At 33.0% G+C, this 16,057-nt stretch overlaps 1 protein-coding gene across 1 annotated transcript in view; it reads right to left on the minus strand.

Annotated features, from left to right (window-relative positions):
• Atp6v1a (ATPase H+ transporting V1 subunit A) overlaps positions 1–16,057 on the minus strand; it is a 56,427-nt gene that overhangs the window by 26,265 nt on the left and 14,105 nt on the right. Inside the window, exons 3-6 of the mRNA XM_046425164.2 lie at positions 6,641–6,735; positions 3,602–3,730; positions 959–1,173; positions 570–707 (exon numbers count right to left, since the gene is read on the minus strand). Coding sequence (XP_046281120.1) covers positions 570–707; positions 959–1,173; positions 3,602–3,730; positions 6,641–6,725 — 567 coding nt within the window. The 5' untranslated portion in view covers positions 6,726–6,735. The remainder of the gene's footprint in view (positions 1–569; positions 708–958; positions 1,174–3,601; positions 3,731–6,640; positions 6,736–16,057) is intronic.

Here is a 16,057-nt window from a genome sequence, read left to right on the forward strand (position 1 = left end):
TCCCAAGTCCAAGTTAAAACAAAAATAACCTTAAAAAATAAGGATATAGGAGCCTGATGTGGTGGCACACAGCCATAACCCATCTCCCTGGAGTGCTGGGGTAGGAGTATCACAAGTTCAGGGCCAGCCTTGGCAATGTAATGATATCCTTGTCCCAAAATAAAAAAAGGATTCAGTGGTAGAGCATCCCTCCTGAGTTCAATCCCCAGTACCAAAAGTAACTATTATTATTATCATTATCATTATAAGTATAGGACTGGACCTGTAGTTCAATGCTAGAGTGTTTGCTTAGCATGATCAAGGATCTGGGTTTGATTTCCAATACCCACACACACAGATACACGCAAAATTAGGAGTCACTCAAAACCTACATCAATTCTTTTAACTACTTACAGTATCAATCACTTTTTTTTTCTTTGGTGCTGGGGATCAAACCCAGGGCCTTGGGCATGCAAGGCAAGTACTCTACCAACTGAGCTATATCCCCAAACTATTTACAGCATCAAAATGGAGCAACTATAATATATAAATAGGGCTGCTCTGTGGGATAAAGTTCAAGTGATACTTACAGAGGTATCATAATTCCCAGGTGGGGCAATATAAGTGACAGTTCCTCGGTTTCGTGGGGGTAACATGATTTTGTGTTTGATGAGCGAGTTCTCATTGACAATTCCATAAATATCTCCACCGGTGATATGACTACCAACCTAGAGAAAAATGCATTTAACATTTAGTGTTCAAATAAACAAATAGAATCACTTCTGATGCTATAAAAACAATTTGCTTCACTTATCAAAAAAACATACTGGTTCTTTAATCCTACAATGCATTTAAGGAAAAATTTAAACTATGCTCATGTAGTCTATTTTTATTTGGACTAAGAGTACAAAATAGTTCACTAAACATTCATTTCACATTCTTTCACCAACTTCAGAAATTCTTGGTTATGTAGACATACCCGTAGGTTTTTGCATGGTGTAAAATCCCATTTAACATCTCTGCTAAGAGCAGACACATTTACTCCTCTGGGGATGTAGATACTTTGGGTCTGACTGCTGATATCTGACAAAGGTCTTTGAATACCATCAAAAATGGCTCCCATAATGCCGGGACCAAGCTCAACGGAGAGAGGTTTCCCAGTTCGGAGTACAGGGTCTCCAACAGACACACCAGCTAGAAATAGTGGTTGAGGAAAACTCACAATGAAAGTTTAAGGATATGATCAATAAGAATTATCACAGTTTAAAAGTAGAGGTTCCCTAACTTTCTCAATTCACAGCATCCTTAGTAGTTCAAAAATAGTTCACAGTGTCCCAGGACAAAAAAATTATAATTTCAATTAATAAATAGTTATGTTTAAACAACTTAACAAATACATAAATATGTGAACAACTGAGTATCGATGAAAGAATAATATGCATCAGTTGAAAGAAAAAATAGTATAAATTTCAGCCCTAAATAACCGTAATTCTTATGAACAGGATGTATATGCCTATTTTCAAACTTTGCAATCACAATGGAAACCCATATTCCATACTGACTTTTACCTACTTGCTTTTTAGCTTAGCAACCACCAAACACTCAGCTTTGCAAAGATATGACACCACCAACAAGAATGTAATACAGCAAAATAATAAAAATGTTTATTATCTCAAGCTACTAGTTCATGTAGTATCTGACAAGATATCTAATATTTCTGTGTTAACCTCAAAAATTTTAAGTATTCTGGGCATCACATGAGTTTACTGCAGTTGCCCAGTGTCTTTGCAGTTTGGGAACCACAGGGCTAAAGATAAAAGACAAGCCTCTCATTAATTCATCATTTCAAACACACCACTATAGAACAGTAGTCTCCCTAAAAGACAATAGTACCTGGACAAAAACATAAAGAACTAAAGAAGTGACTTTGAAAGGAAAAGTGTAAAATATGTAAATAAGCACAATAAATTCACCTTGTTCTCTAGTATTTGTTCATAAGAGTAAAATCAGTACCACTTTTCACTGAAAGCAATTTAGCAATATCTATTGAAATTAAAAATGGTTAAATCTTTTTTTTTTTAAATGGTTAAATCTTAACCTAGGAGCCAACTTCTGTGAATTCATACCATGGTTACACTGTAGCACTGTTGATAAAAGCAAAAGATTAGAAACAATTAAATTTTCTGTCATTAAGAAATCAATTAATAAACTGTGATACGCCCATATGATGGAATTACATGTAACTAGAAGAAAAGGATAGGAGCATGTATGAATCTCTCTAGAAAGCTCTCCAAAATAAACATTTTTATTCTCAGTATCTGATTATGAAATTTTTTAAACCTAAACAAAGCTGAAAGAATTTTTCAGTAAACTCCCTCTATCATCTAGATTTTACCAATATTTTATTTTATTTAATACATTATTCATGCACATCTTCTGTAACGCACATATTTTTAAGTGAAAAAAGTAGGACACAGAATAGTGCACATAAAATGCCATCTTGTGGGGGAAAAAGAAAGGAAAAATACATATTTGCTTAGTTGTGCAATTAAGAAACAAGAAGGATATATAATAAAAGGAGTCAATTAAAGTGGTTGTGTATTTTGAAAACTGACAATGTACAGGATAACAAAATTAGGAAAGGTTGCCACTGTATTTATTTTCATTTATTTTAAATGTTTAAGCCATGTAAAATATTAAATAGGGCTGGGGTATAACTCAATGGTAGAATTTGTGCTTAGCATGGAGAGGCCCTATTCAATGTCCAGCAGGTCCCCTCAAATGATTAAATAAACATAAAGGTAGCAATAGGAAAAAAAATATTTTTGTTTAGATTTATTTTTTCAGATGATTTTGTTTTAAATTAGCACCCAGTATTTGAACAGGAAAACCAGTTACCAGCAAGTATGAATTTTAGAATGGTCAAAAAGTAGCATAAAATAAAACTTGATTAAATACCCAAATAATTAATGCTGATTTAAACAAAGATATATATGAATGCCCCCAAAGGTGATTCCTCTTCACAAGACTCAAGTCTTAAACTCTTCATTTTTCAAAGAAAATTGTTTAAAAGCCAGTATATTAATAACCAAACAATAAGGATTTCCTAGTGCTAAAGTTGTAATGGAAAGTGTCACCTAGTGCTATTCATCAGAATGAAGACAGACTGGTAACTGATTTAACGATAGCTTTATTATTTTAAACAGAAATTATGGCTAGAGAATTTTAACCACACAAATCAATACTGTTATTCCATTTATGCCTTATGTGTCCTGAAAAAATTCCAATTGCATACCCCTGAAGTCTATGAACTCCTGAAACATCAAGAGCAAAGAAAATTCAAAACATTAATACTAATTCCTTAAAATAACAGTACTGATTCCTAGCACCTTTTCTCCTTTTTTCAATATACTCCTATATCAGAAGCATATATACATATGTATGCATGTATATATAAACATGTGTATATGTGTATGTATGTGTATGTATATATATCCAGACTCTTTATGACATCTACTTTTTCTGCTTCTAATATGACTAGCAGTTGCTGCTTTTACCTTTGGCTTAAATACTTGAATTCAAATACACAGAAAGTGGCCGGAAATTGAATTAAAAAGGATACAAGTTTCTTCATACACCTGAATAGTAGCCATGTCACCTTCCAATCGAATAATCTCTCCAACCAACTCACTGTGACCCACTCTTACCAGCTCATACATGGCTGCACCTGCCATGTCACAGGCCGTAACCACTGAAGAAAAAAAAGACTGTTTAGATGACTTAAGACTTTGGTGCTCTGTAAATACAATAACATGACTTTATAATGCATTCAAAACAAAGATAAAACTACCATTATGGAACACACTCGTAGTTTCACATAAAGATGTATGTTTAGTACATGACATAAAGAGGTAAACAAAATAAATTAGGCTAAAGTTTATTAATTTATACACTATACATGAAAACTATTTTCAAATGTCTGACATCTATTAGGCAAATTCTTTCCTGGTTATCCTGAGGCATATTCTGATGAACTCAGGTTACTATAAAACATGTAATAATGGGGTTTCAAACATTTAAAAAAACATTTTTACTTTCTAATATTTAATTCAGTGGTTCTTAAAACTATCCTGGAAGCCCTTTTTATAAACTAATGATAGCTCTACATAGAATAGCTCACATGCATCTGTCAATTTTTTTTCATAAACAATGTTTATAATTAATCACCGCCATTGGATAAAGTCCCAATTATGAACCCCAATTTCTTATAAAATTTGAGTCAGAATAAGATCTTACTATTTTTTTTTTTGCTGGGGTTGTGGCTCAGTGGTATAGTGCTCGCCTAGTATGTGTGAGGCTCTGGGTTTGATCCTCAGCACCACATATAAATAAATAAAATAAAGATATTGTGTCCAACTACAACTAATAAATAAATAAATGAATAAATCTTACAAATCTGGACCATGTTGTCTAGTAAGCAAAAATCTCTTCTGGAAGGAAAAGAAAGTTGCCATATTTTTAGAAATATGCAGGAATAAAGCCATTCTTAATATTTAGCCTTCTGATATAACTAATTAGAATTACATAATAGGCAAGATTTAAGCGGAAACTCTGAAAGTGTTAATATTTACCTAACCTGTTATATATACAAAGATTTGATATTTACTTTTATATCTACTATAAGAAAAATTAAGATCCATTGAAATATTACAGACAATGATCTTTAAAATCCTATTTCATGAGCCAAAAAGACTGCTATTTCTCTATTAGGTACTTAAGAATTAAGACTGGTACCAGGAGCAGTTTACCACATTTCTGCAGAATGATTTTACCTAAAGTCTTTGATGTTGTTCTTTTCTCTGAAATTTCTTATGTTTACTTTGTCTGTCCTAAAGACCCTCATTATCTTTAAGAGGAAAATTGTTTCTCTTAATGGCAAAAGAAATTGTAAACAATGAAATATATAAATGAATAACTGTTTTATTATATGCCAGTGAGCAAATACCAAGTTCTTAGGAAAAAAGAGGCACAGTGACCGATAGCCTTCATTTGCATAAATAGCAAAAATAGTATAATCATTTCCACCATGACTAGAGTAAGAAAAAGACTATAGCACAAGATTTATAAGAAGACTTAAGGAAAAATGAATTTTCAAGGCATTAACAATAATAAATCAATGGGCATGTTTTACCTAAGGATACTGTGAATCAAATTTTGTAGTGAAAATGTTCTACAACAAAATGAATAATGAAATGAGATTCGTTATGTAAAAAGTAAAACTCCCACCTAGCACAATGGCACAACGCCTTTAACCCCAGCTGCTAAGGAGGCTGAGGCAGGAGGATCAAGTATCAAAGTCAGCCTCAGTAAAAGCAAGACGCTAAGCAATGCAGTGAGACCCTGTCTCTAAATAAAATACAAAATAGAGCTGGGGATGTGGCTCAGTGGTTGAGTGCCCCTGAGTTCAATCACTGGAACCCGCCATCCCCAGCCAAAAAAAAGCAGTATTCTCAAGTTTTGGCAGAATGGATATAAAGTTTAAAAATTACTTTCCATAGCAGTAAGGAAAGTCCTCAGAAAACTTGGAATGGAACTATAATTTGACCCAGTTATTTATCCCACTCCTTGGCTTACACCCAAAGGACTTAAAATAATCATACCACAATGATGCAGCCACATCAACATTTATAGCAGTTCAATTCATAATAGCTAAACTATGGAACCAACCTAGGTGCCCTTCAACAGATGAATGAGTAAAGAAAATGTGGTATATATACACAATGGAGCTTTCCTCAACCATAAAGAAGAATGAAATTATGGCATTTGCTGGTAAATGGATGGAGTTATAATGCTAAGCGAAATAAGCTAATCCCAAAGAACCAAAGGCCAAAAGCTTTCTCTGCTATGTGGATGCTAATTCACAATAAGGCTTGGGGGTGGGGCAGGGAGGTGTTAGGGAAGAATAGAGGTATTTTAGATAGAGGGGAGTGAAAGGAGGGGAGTGGGTATGAGGTAGGAATGATAGTAGAATGAATTGGACATTATTACCCTAAGTGCATATATGATTACATGACCTGTGTAATTCCACATCATGTACAACCAGAAGAATGAGAAGTTATATTCCATTTATGTGTCAAAATGCATTCTTCTGTCATGTATAACTAATTAGAAGAAATTAAAAAAAAAAAAGAAAAAAAACTGCTTTCCATTACAGTATTAGGTCCTTAAGTTTCCCTCTCAAAGGTAGCCAGCTAATTATCTTCTTTGAAGATAATTATTAAAGTTCAAAACAAATTAATAGATTAACAGAATGCCTGCTATCTTCAAGGCATTACATACTAAAAGCTATAAACTTTATAGCTTTTTTTTTAACCTCTAATTTAACAACAAGAAGAAAATAGAAGATATAGGTAAAAATAAACACCAGTTATACATTTACCTAATATAAACATAAATAGGATAACACAAAGTAGTACCTCAATGACTCAAATTTACATGATCAATGCTAGATGAACTCTTATGATAGAGACATTACTTTAGTCCACAGTCATTAAAAGATCTTTTAAAGGCAGAATTTATTTAGGTAAACAGAAACTTGCATGCCTCTACCTAAAACATCCTGAAAAGACATTAATCAAAGTTAGTCTTACACATTACTTACCAGGCCCTGAGACCCCATGAACATAACCAAATGTGCTTTCTTTATCTTCATCGATTATTTTGGGTAGCTTGGAGAAATCCATCATGTTAATTTACCTATGGTTAAAAAAAAAAAGGTCAGTGGCTACAATAGTTATGAGGGAGGGATAAATAGGCAGAGTACAAAGGATTTTTAGTGCAGTGAAACTTTATGTTTTTAAGGTAGACACATGTCATTAAACAATTGTCCAGGCCCACATAATGTACACAGGAGCAAACCATAACATTAAATATGGACTTTGGATAATAATAATGTACCAATGGGAGTTTCATTACTGTCACAAATGTACTACTCTGTTGGGTAATGTTAATAATGGGGCAGGCTCTGCATGTGTTGGGTCAGGGGATATATGAGAAATCTCTGCTCTATATTGCTATGAACCAAAAAATGCTCTAACAATAAAGCCTACTTCTAAAAAAGTAAGTCAAGAGTAAAATCAGAGAATAAAATCACAAAGAGATATAGGAGGCCTTATAAGTGAGCAGTATATGATCTGAGGGGAAAGAAAAATGTCAAAGAACATACAGGTGGCACTGGTAGGTGGTGAGGGAGAAAGTAGGGCAGCTTGGTATTTTGTTTATAAAGATAGGGTGTATTCTGGATACATCTTTTAATTGAGAGACAGAGACCAAGGTTTTATGTCAGACCTACTTGTTTTAGTTAGCATTTTTGCTACTATGATACTACTAAATACTATGATACTTCTAAACCAGATATTACAGTCGCAGATGTCACATAAAAGCAAATAAACATTACTAGGTGTCTTCTGTAGCAAAATTAAATTGGAAGGGAAGTCCAGGGAAGAAGAAAAGAAAGGAAACTGGTTTATTACGATTTTTGTCCTCTTGAAGATACAACAGAAGAAGCCACTAAATAAGAGCAGGTATGGGACTGAAAAAGACTGGAATATAAAGAGACAAAGCAAGGTTTTTAGAAACTACTAGGTAATGGGGTGGGGAATAAACAAAATCTAAAGATAAATATGTTAGGAAATGGATTCGGAAAAGTTTTAAAAGAAGTATGAATAAGCTAATATGGTCAACTTTTAATATTCAGAAAAATCAAAGATTTTCAAAGTCAGAAGGGTATCTGACAATCATCCAGACTAACTTCTTTCCCAAATATGGGCATTTCTTCTGTAGCACTAATGATACATGGTCATCTGCCTTTTAAAGTGGAAAAGAGCACAAGATCTTGAGTCAGCAGACTTGGGATCTCATTCTGGTTTTGCCAATTATATGCTGCAGAAGCCTTGGACAAATCAGTATCTTACTATTTATCTAAAAAATAGAAATAACCCTACCACTTATTCTAGAGCTGTGATTAAATTACGAATTTGTTTAAATGCTCCTTCTGGCATTTAAAATGCTTACAAAAATTTTATCAGCAATTTTACTACTTGAATAGGGCCTTAGTTTTGGAAAAGTAATTTTTATTTTTTATTTACTATTTTTTTTTTTTTTTAGATGGAATTTCACTGTTTCCCAAGCTGTTCTTGAACTCCTAGACTCAAGGAACACTCCCACATCAGTCTCTGGAGTAACAGAAAACAGGTGTGCACCACAATGTCTGACACTGCCATTCTATTTTTAGAAATTTCTTCCTAAAAAGTTTTGCTTAAGATAACCTAAATCTACCTCCTGGTAACATCTGTTCTCTGGCCATGGTTTCTTCCAACTTCTGTAGACATACAGAGAGCATGTTCCTTCTCTAAGCAAACCCTTCTTAATGCCTTCAGCTGTCCCTCAAAGCAGTCTTGCTCAGATTCCTCTCCCCTTTGAAGACCCATTTTCATGATGCCAATATATCTTTTTAAACGAACAAAACAAAACAAAAACCAATACTCCAGATGTTGTATAAGCAAGTACTAAAGAGTATCCATCTATTCTGGATACGTCTTTTAATTGAGAGACAGAGACCAAGGCTTTATGTCAGACATATTTGTTTTAGTTAGCCTTTTTGCTACTATGACCAAAAAAACCTGACAATTTTAGAGGAGGTAAGGTAGAACATCATGGCAGAAGTGTGTGGCAGAGGAAAGCAGCCAGGAATGTGGAAGCACAGAGAGAGAGAAAAAAAAAAAAAAAGAGAGAGAGAGAGAGAGAACTGAGAAGGACAGAAACAAAATACATACTGTAAAGGTACATCCCCCCAATGAAACACCTCCTCCAACCACACCCTACCTATGGTTACCAATCAATACCTATCAGAGAATTAATACATTGATTAGGTTAAGGCCGTTATAACTCAATCATTTTATCTCTAAACCTTCTTACATTGCCTCAAACATGAGCTTTGGGAGACACCTAATAGTTAAACTCTAACAAACATGAATTTATAAATTGTGGACTTGAATAAATCACATTCTTTCATCTTTTTAAGCCTCAGTTTCATCTGCAAAATCTAATGGGGTATGGTGGGGCATCTAATAGTATGCCTAACAGAAATACTGATGACTACTAATTTTACTGTGTTAACTCAAGCTAAGATATGCTTAACTTCTAAAAAGCATCTAATGTATCCTTACCTTTTTGTTATTTGAGCCAAACAGAGGCTGTTGCCTAGTTCCCCCACTAGCTATAATGTTTAATTTACCACAACTTTTTTTCTGGAACCACATGAATTGTTTTTTAAGCATCAATAATGGTCATTTGCTTATATTATGGGGAGAAAATAAAATGGAGAAGATATAATCTTTCCCCCAAGCATATTCTGGTATAGTGGGATAAAAAGACAAATATGTAGTTACAATGAGATGGCACATGTGATCTCATAGGATTGGTACAGGTTGATTTAGAAGAGCATACAGCAAAGTTATCTAACCTAGACTTGGGCAGGATGAGTGTGACTTAGAGTAAGCTGAGACTTCAAAGATGAACAAGAAGGTATTAGAATACACAGTAAAGCTTCCCTACAGATGATTCAATTCTCCTGGGGGTGTAGGAAGGTGTTCTAAAGAGTTCATGAGGTAATAAAAGTGTCCTGATTTTTTAAAAAGTATTTACACGCTTTCCCTTTAAAACTGAACAGTGAGGGTCTCCAAATGTATGAGCAATGATTAGTGGAAATTAAATGGGTTTGTTCATGATTCAGCTGTCTTGTGGGCTTATTAGCCAGCTGGATAATTCTAGCCACCATGGAAATACTGATGAATCTACCATTTTCAACTTTTTAAATTTTAGGTACACATTATTTAATTTATGCCAAAGACAAAAGGCATTAGAAACAGTAACATCAAACTAATAAGTAACATAAAGAGCCTAAGTGATAATTCTACAAATTTACCTACAGAAGACTTTCATCAGAGACACAAATTTGCATTCATTTGATTACTATTCTTACATAGCAAGATAACCCTACTTTTTAAAAAGCCACTGCTGAAAGGAAAAAAAAATCAACCAAGTATGAATAATTTAGCTTTATCTACTCCATTGTATTATATGCAAAGAGGTGGTTGCAAATACATCCCCAAACAGCTCTGAAATATCTTTCAGGATATCAGTTTTAAAGTGTAAAATTCTAAGCACTTTTGATGTTTTAACACATTTAAATTCTTATCTCTGCCACAACCACACAGACTCTGACACTTGCTGTGCTCATGACTGGAATATTTTTTCTTTCCATGGTTCATTTCTTATCATTTGGTCTCTGCTCAAATATACCCATCCCCAAAAGCCCTTGCAATAAAATACTCACCCTCTTTCCATTGTCCTTCTCAATTCTCTTACCCTGCTTTTCTTAACTTCTGACAGAAATGGTCAAAACAACAAAGATAATATACAGAAAGGGGATAACATTGGGGCCTCTGTGGGGGATTAAGTACCCAGATTCCCTTTCAAGGAAGAGCAGGAGAGTGTGGTTAGTAGAGAAGCGATAAATATCTGCCCTTCAGGGTCAGCCTTAGATACACAGAACCACTTAGCCTACTCTCACACCTTTCATAGGACAGCCTGAACCTTGTAACTAAGCAAAGTAGAGGTACAGAGGCCCAGCCATCTCAGCCTCATGTGGATACTATAAATTTCCCCATGTGGTTGGCTAAGGCTTTGTCCTGTTTGCATTGCATTTTGACTTCTGCCAACTCCATTTCCATCTCCTTTCTTTAGGGATCACATATAGATTCCTAAAAAAAACATCTTCCATAACAAACTTTCTTGGCATTCCACTGGTGAGGTGGTGCACACCTATAATCCCAGCACCTCAGGAGGCTGAGGCAGGAAGATCATAAGTTCAAAGCCAGACTCAGCAACTCAGTAAGACCTTATCTCTAAATAAAACAATAACAACAAAAAAAGGTTGAGGATATGACTCAGTGGTTAAGAGACGCTGGGTTTAATCCCTGGTACAATATCAAAACAAAACAAAAAAACCAATATTCCCAATTAGGGGATTTGATTTTTTTTTTTTAAAACAAAGCAATCATGATTATAACTAAAGATTTTACACATCTGTCAGATTATTTCCTTATAACTTTCTAACAATAAAATTCCTGTAGAATTATGTACACATTTATAAGACTTGTTGGTATGTAATACCACCAATTGATCCCAGATAGTTTACATTAAAAATGATCTCTTAATGTTTTCCATTTCAATATTTAACATATACATCATTAAATTCACATATCAATTATAACTAAAAAACTTTAAATGTTTTAAATTTATGTATTTGAATTTCATGATTATAATTTTTAATTTTAATTCCACTTATGGTTATAATCATATTTTATATATAAGATTCAGTGATATTTTGTCACATAGATATGTTTTCTCAATTTATAATTTACCCTTTTAGGTTTTTATTTCTTTTTGTATAATTTTGGCTTTAAATGTGATACCACCAATCACATTTTCTTTATGGTTGCTGTTTTTGATACCAGATTAATAATATATCTCTCTATTGTAAACTAATAAAATATTTATATACATTTTCTTCTTGTATATATCAATCTGAGTAGAATTAATTAGAGGTTTGGTATGTTTTTACCAAATGGTTAGCCAACTGTAAGATATTATAATCAAATATAAGCTTAAAATTCAAAAACCTGCATTTAGAGAATCCAAAACACTCAAATAATGAACAGACTGGAAAATCACTCCCCAGATAACTGAAAGTTAAACTCACACTTAAACCACCACAATTTTTGGTCTGTTTTTCTGTCTGAGGCCTCTTGTAATTATTTATTTTCCAAATGGGGAAAGAGAATCCAAAACTGGCTTTGGAAAGCAGGTCAGATAGAGGATGGATCTCGTCTAAACCAAACAACTGACAGAATCAGGCACTCAAATAGCCAAAGGCTTGATTTCTATAAGGAAGTTGGTCCTCCTCATTCTTCAAAGTAAACCTTAGATAAAGCCCTATAACAATACAGATAGATACCCAACAGTCTATTTAGTTCTAAAGTACTAATTTCTAAGAGTTGGAAAATATGTTCCTAAGATCCAGGAGTTTCAGGTTCCAACTTAACAGTTAAATGCTGGAAAAAACTCCAGAACTGGTCCAAGATAACAGGCCATTTTGAAGTATTTAAAATTCTCACAACTCTGATAGAAGATTTCCTATTGTAATTTTCAAGATTTTTCACCTAAGTACCCCAATTACAGAAAACTCCCATCAACACTCTAGTTCTGGACAAGGAATAGGATGCTTAAGTAATCTATTGTTAACGGCATTTTCTTGGTATGCTCTTGTATATTCTCTTTAAATACAAACAAATTTTACAGTCTAATCTATCAAGTATATTATTTGCTTTATAAGAAAAATACAAAAATGCTTTCCATGAGTAAAATTATTCATCAAGCAGACATGCTATAGTGACTTGATGACTGAAGAGGGATAAGCATATAGCAGTTTGATAAGCATGGTCATACAACATATTAATTTGTTATCTACCTTTTCTTATTATCTCTGAAAATAGTAAAAATAAAAACACCCTACTAAAATTTTCTGCTTATGCCTTTGTGAAAAAGCACAGACTTTTAAAAAAATCTTAATACAACCTTCAAAACATTAACTTTCAATATAAAAATCACTTTGCAAGTTACATTACATTAAAAGTCAATATTATCCCAAATCTCCATGATATAAGAAGAAAGCTATGAAATAATTTAGTGCTTCATAAAACAGTTTTGTTATCTCTTTAACAACTCTTTCCTAATACAATATATAGCTATCTTTGTTCAGTGGTAGAGTAGTTGTTTGCCTAGCATACTTGAGACCCTGGGTTTGATATCCAGCACACTGGAAAGGAAAAAAAGTATGTACTATATACTTTCACATAAAAATATGTGGCATTCAGAGAAAAATCAGCTCAATGATTACATAAAAATTTTGGCTTAGCTGTTTGATTTCTACCTTAAGGATAAAAAGTGAATGCAATTTATAACTAAGAAATCATTTAGTTAAACATTATAGCCCTCCTCCATACTTGTGAAATGTTAAAAAAACAAAACAAAAAACCCTCTGTAGGAAAGGAAAAATCCAGAAGGCAGCACAGGCAACCATCTGAGCCCATGAGTCATCAGTCCCTCCCCCGCAGGCACCACAGCAGAACACTGCAGTGGCAAATAACAACAGGGGCCCACTTATTTTCCCCTTCCATTTTATAAGGCCCAAATTGCTACTGGTTAATACATTATACCTAGCAATTTCATTATTCTAGAAATAATTCTTTTTACTACCAGACTTTCGGACAATGTAGCTGTTAGGAGGAATTGATATATAAAAGCTAAATACTAATGTTCCAAGGTAATATTTATTCACATACAAAATCTTAGGTCACTTCATTGATAATAAAGTATCATTTTTATGTAACACTTGATAAAGTATATTCTATCTAATTCATTATTAATACCTACCTTTGGAAAATATAATTTTTTTGAAAAGATGATGAATTCAACAGATTAATCAAATACTTATTTTCTCATATTGTTTGAATTGTACATATCTATGAAGTACATTATGATCTTTTGAGATAACCCTGTAAATACTTTAGAGGTACTACATATATACTATCTTTATATGTACCACATATTTATGCTTATATAATACTTACATTAATAGTACTATAGTACTATAAAAATAATATATAGTATCATATAAATATAATATATAATAAATGTTATACAGTCATTTTGTGAAGCACTTTCTATTCATTTCATTTAATCCACCTAGCTAGCAACCCTATTAGAAAGGCTTATGTGTCACATTTACTTCACTATGCATACTGAGTTTCCGACTTTTTGCTTTGTCAATCAAACCTCAACCTTGTTTAGATTTTGGTAAGCCTAACATGGCAATTCTAGTTTCCTCGGCAATGACTGATTTAGAAATAAACTTGTTTGATAAACATACTTATTATGAGCAATAAGAATTTCTTTGTTTTTTCAAAAAAACATAGGCTAAACTGAGTATGTGGTGCATGCATGTAACCCCAGCAACTCAGGAGGCTGACTAAGAGAACTGGGAATTTGAGACTAGCCTTGTTAACATAACAAGACCCTGCCAAAAAACAAAATAAAACAAAGCAGAGGCTATAAAAAACAAAACCAAAAACACTCTCCTTTGGGAGCTGGTTATCTGCATGGGATGTCTGGAACTGTGGCAGCCACTGGGATCTTGAAGGGAACTGAATTAAGCAGGCAAGCCACTTTATGAAGAATGACAAAACCATCTATATCCCTGTTGTTTTTATTAGTCCACTGAATTAACCAACATAACAAGAAAAGAGAGAACTTCAAAATAGTTTATACACATACATAATTCATAGTGCTCTATTTTAAAAAAGAACAACAAACATAACAAAATTTACAACTAAAGGCAAACATAAGGGTCATTAGTGAAAGTGAAATAGTTCATAAAAATTAATAAAATGTATAAGGAAATGTGAGGTCAAAAGTGGGAATCAAACAGTAGAGAATACAATAAAATCACAGATGGCAAACTTGCCTAATGGAATAAAAAATATGTATTCCTATCACAATAATTTTTTGAGGAGACACTCCCCCTTCTATTTTTATTTCTTTTCTTCTTCTTTTTTTTTTTTTTTTAAAGAGTATTATAGCTATACATAGTAGCTGGGTTCATTTTGAGAAAATCATACATGCATAGAATTTTATTTAATTCATTTCAGTTTCCATACCCCAACCCTTTCCCTCCTCTCTTCATTTCTCTATTCTCCTTCCTCTACTTAAGACCTTTCATTCACTTGTTTATTTTTGACTCACACTTTTCTGTTTAAGACAGTCCTGGAAAAGAAATAGTGAAAATAAAAGGTAAAAGAAGACATTAAAGTTGAGAAATGAATTCAAATTGTATTATTTTAATGTTAACACTATGCTGGTCCATAAACAATTTTTATAGCATTTCTAAAAATAGATTTCTTTCTTTTTAAATTTTTGTAGATAAAATTTCACAATATTTAGTATGAAAACTCAAAGTTTTAATGAAAGTAACTAAATACTGTACTCAGTGTGTAAATTCCACAATATCTATTTACAGGCTAGAAGGCTATGATCAATGCTAAAACTGTTATATAAGTGGATTCATGTATTCCTGCCCTCAAGAGGAATATTTATTATTCTTATACTTCCTCCATATACCACAGTGCCTTGTAGAGCAGTTAACCTCAATAAAATATTCTGAAATTAAAAATAGATAATATTAGCTACTATTTATTAAACATCACACTCTGACATTATGTTAAAAATAAACATATCCTTTTAAATTCTTAACAGTACTATTAACTAAGTGTTACTTGATTATTTGATTCAAAATGACAAACTGATAAGAGTAGTGACAACAAAATTTGGTCTTATTTCAACATCTAATAACAAATAATTGAAAAGATCTTAACATCTAATAACAAATAATTGAAAAGACCTTATTGTAGCCAATATCTTAGCCTTTAGCTAGCTCTTTTTTTTTTTTTAATCCTATGTTATCATGGACTGAATGTCCATTTCCCCCAAATTCATACGTTAAAATCTTACCACCCCCACCACCCCCTCTGTGTAATGATATTAGAGGTGAGACCTTTGGGAAGCAATTAGTGCCTTCATAAGAAGAGAAAGGAAAGCAATGACCTCTGTTCTCCACCACATGAATATACAACAACATGGCAATCTATAAACCTGGAACTGGAGCCCTCACCAGACAAAGAATCTGCAAGTACTTTCATCTTGAAATTCCCAGACTCCAGAGCTATGAGAAATAAATGTTTGTTGTTTAAGTCTCTGTTATAGCAGTCATACTGAATATAATTCCAGGAGCTGCTTTTCTATTATTTGACAAACTATTTATCAAAATGACAATGGATAATACAAAAGAAAAAGGAGTAAGCAGAAAACAGGAATTGACTGTTCCTAAATAATCTCTCTC

Source organism: Marmota monax, unplaced genomic scaffold (genome assembly GCF_021218885.2).
Source record: "Marmota monax isolate L192 unplaced genomic scaffold, Marmota_monax_Labrador192_F-V1.1 WCK01_AAM20220418_F8-fsc00119, whole genome shotgun sequence".
Taxonomy (NCBI): Eukaryota; Metazoa; Chordata; class Mammalia; order Rodentia; family Sciuridae; genus Marmota; species Marmota monax.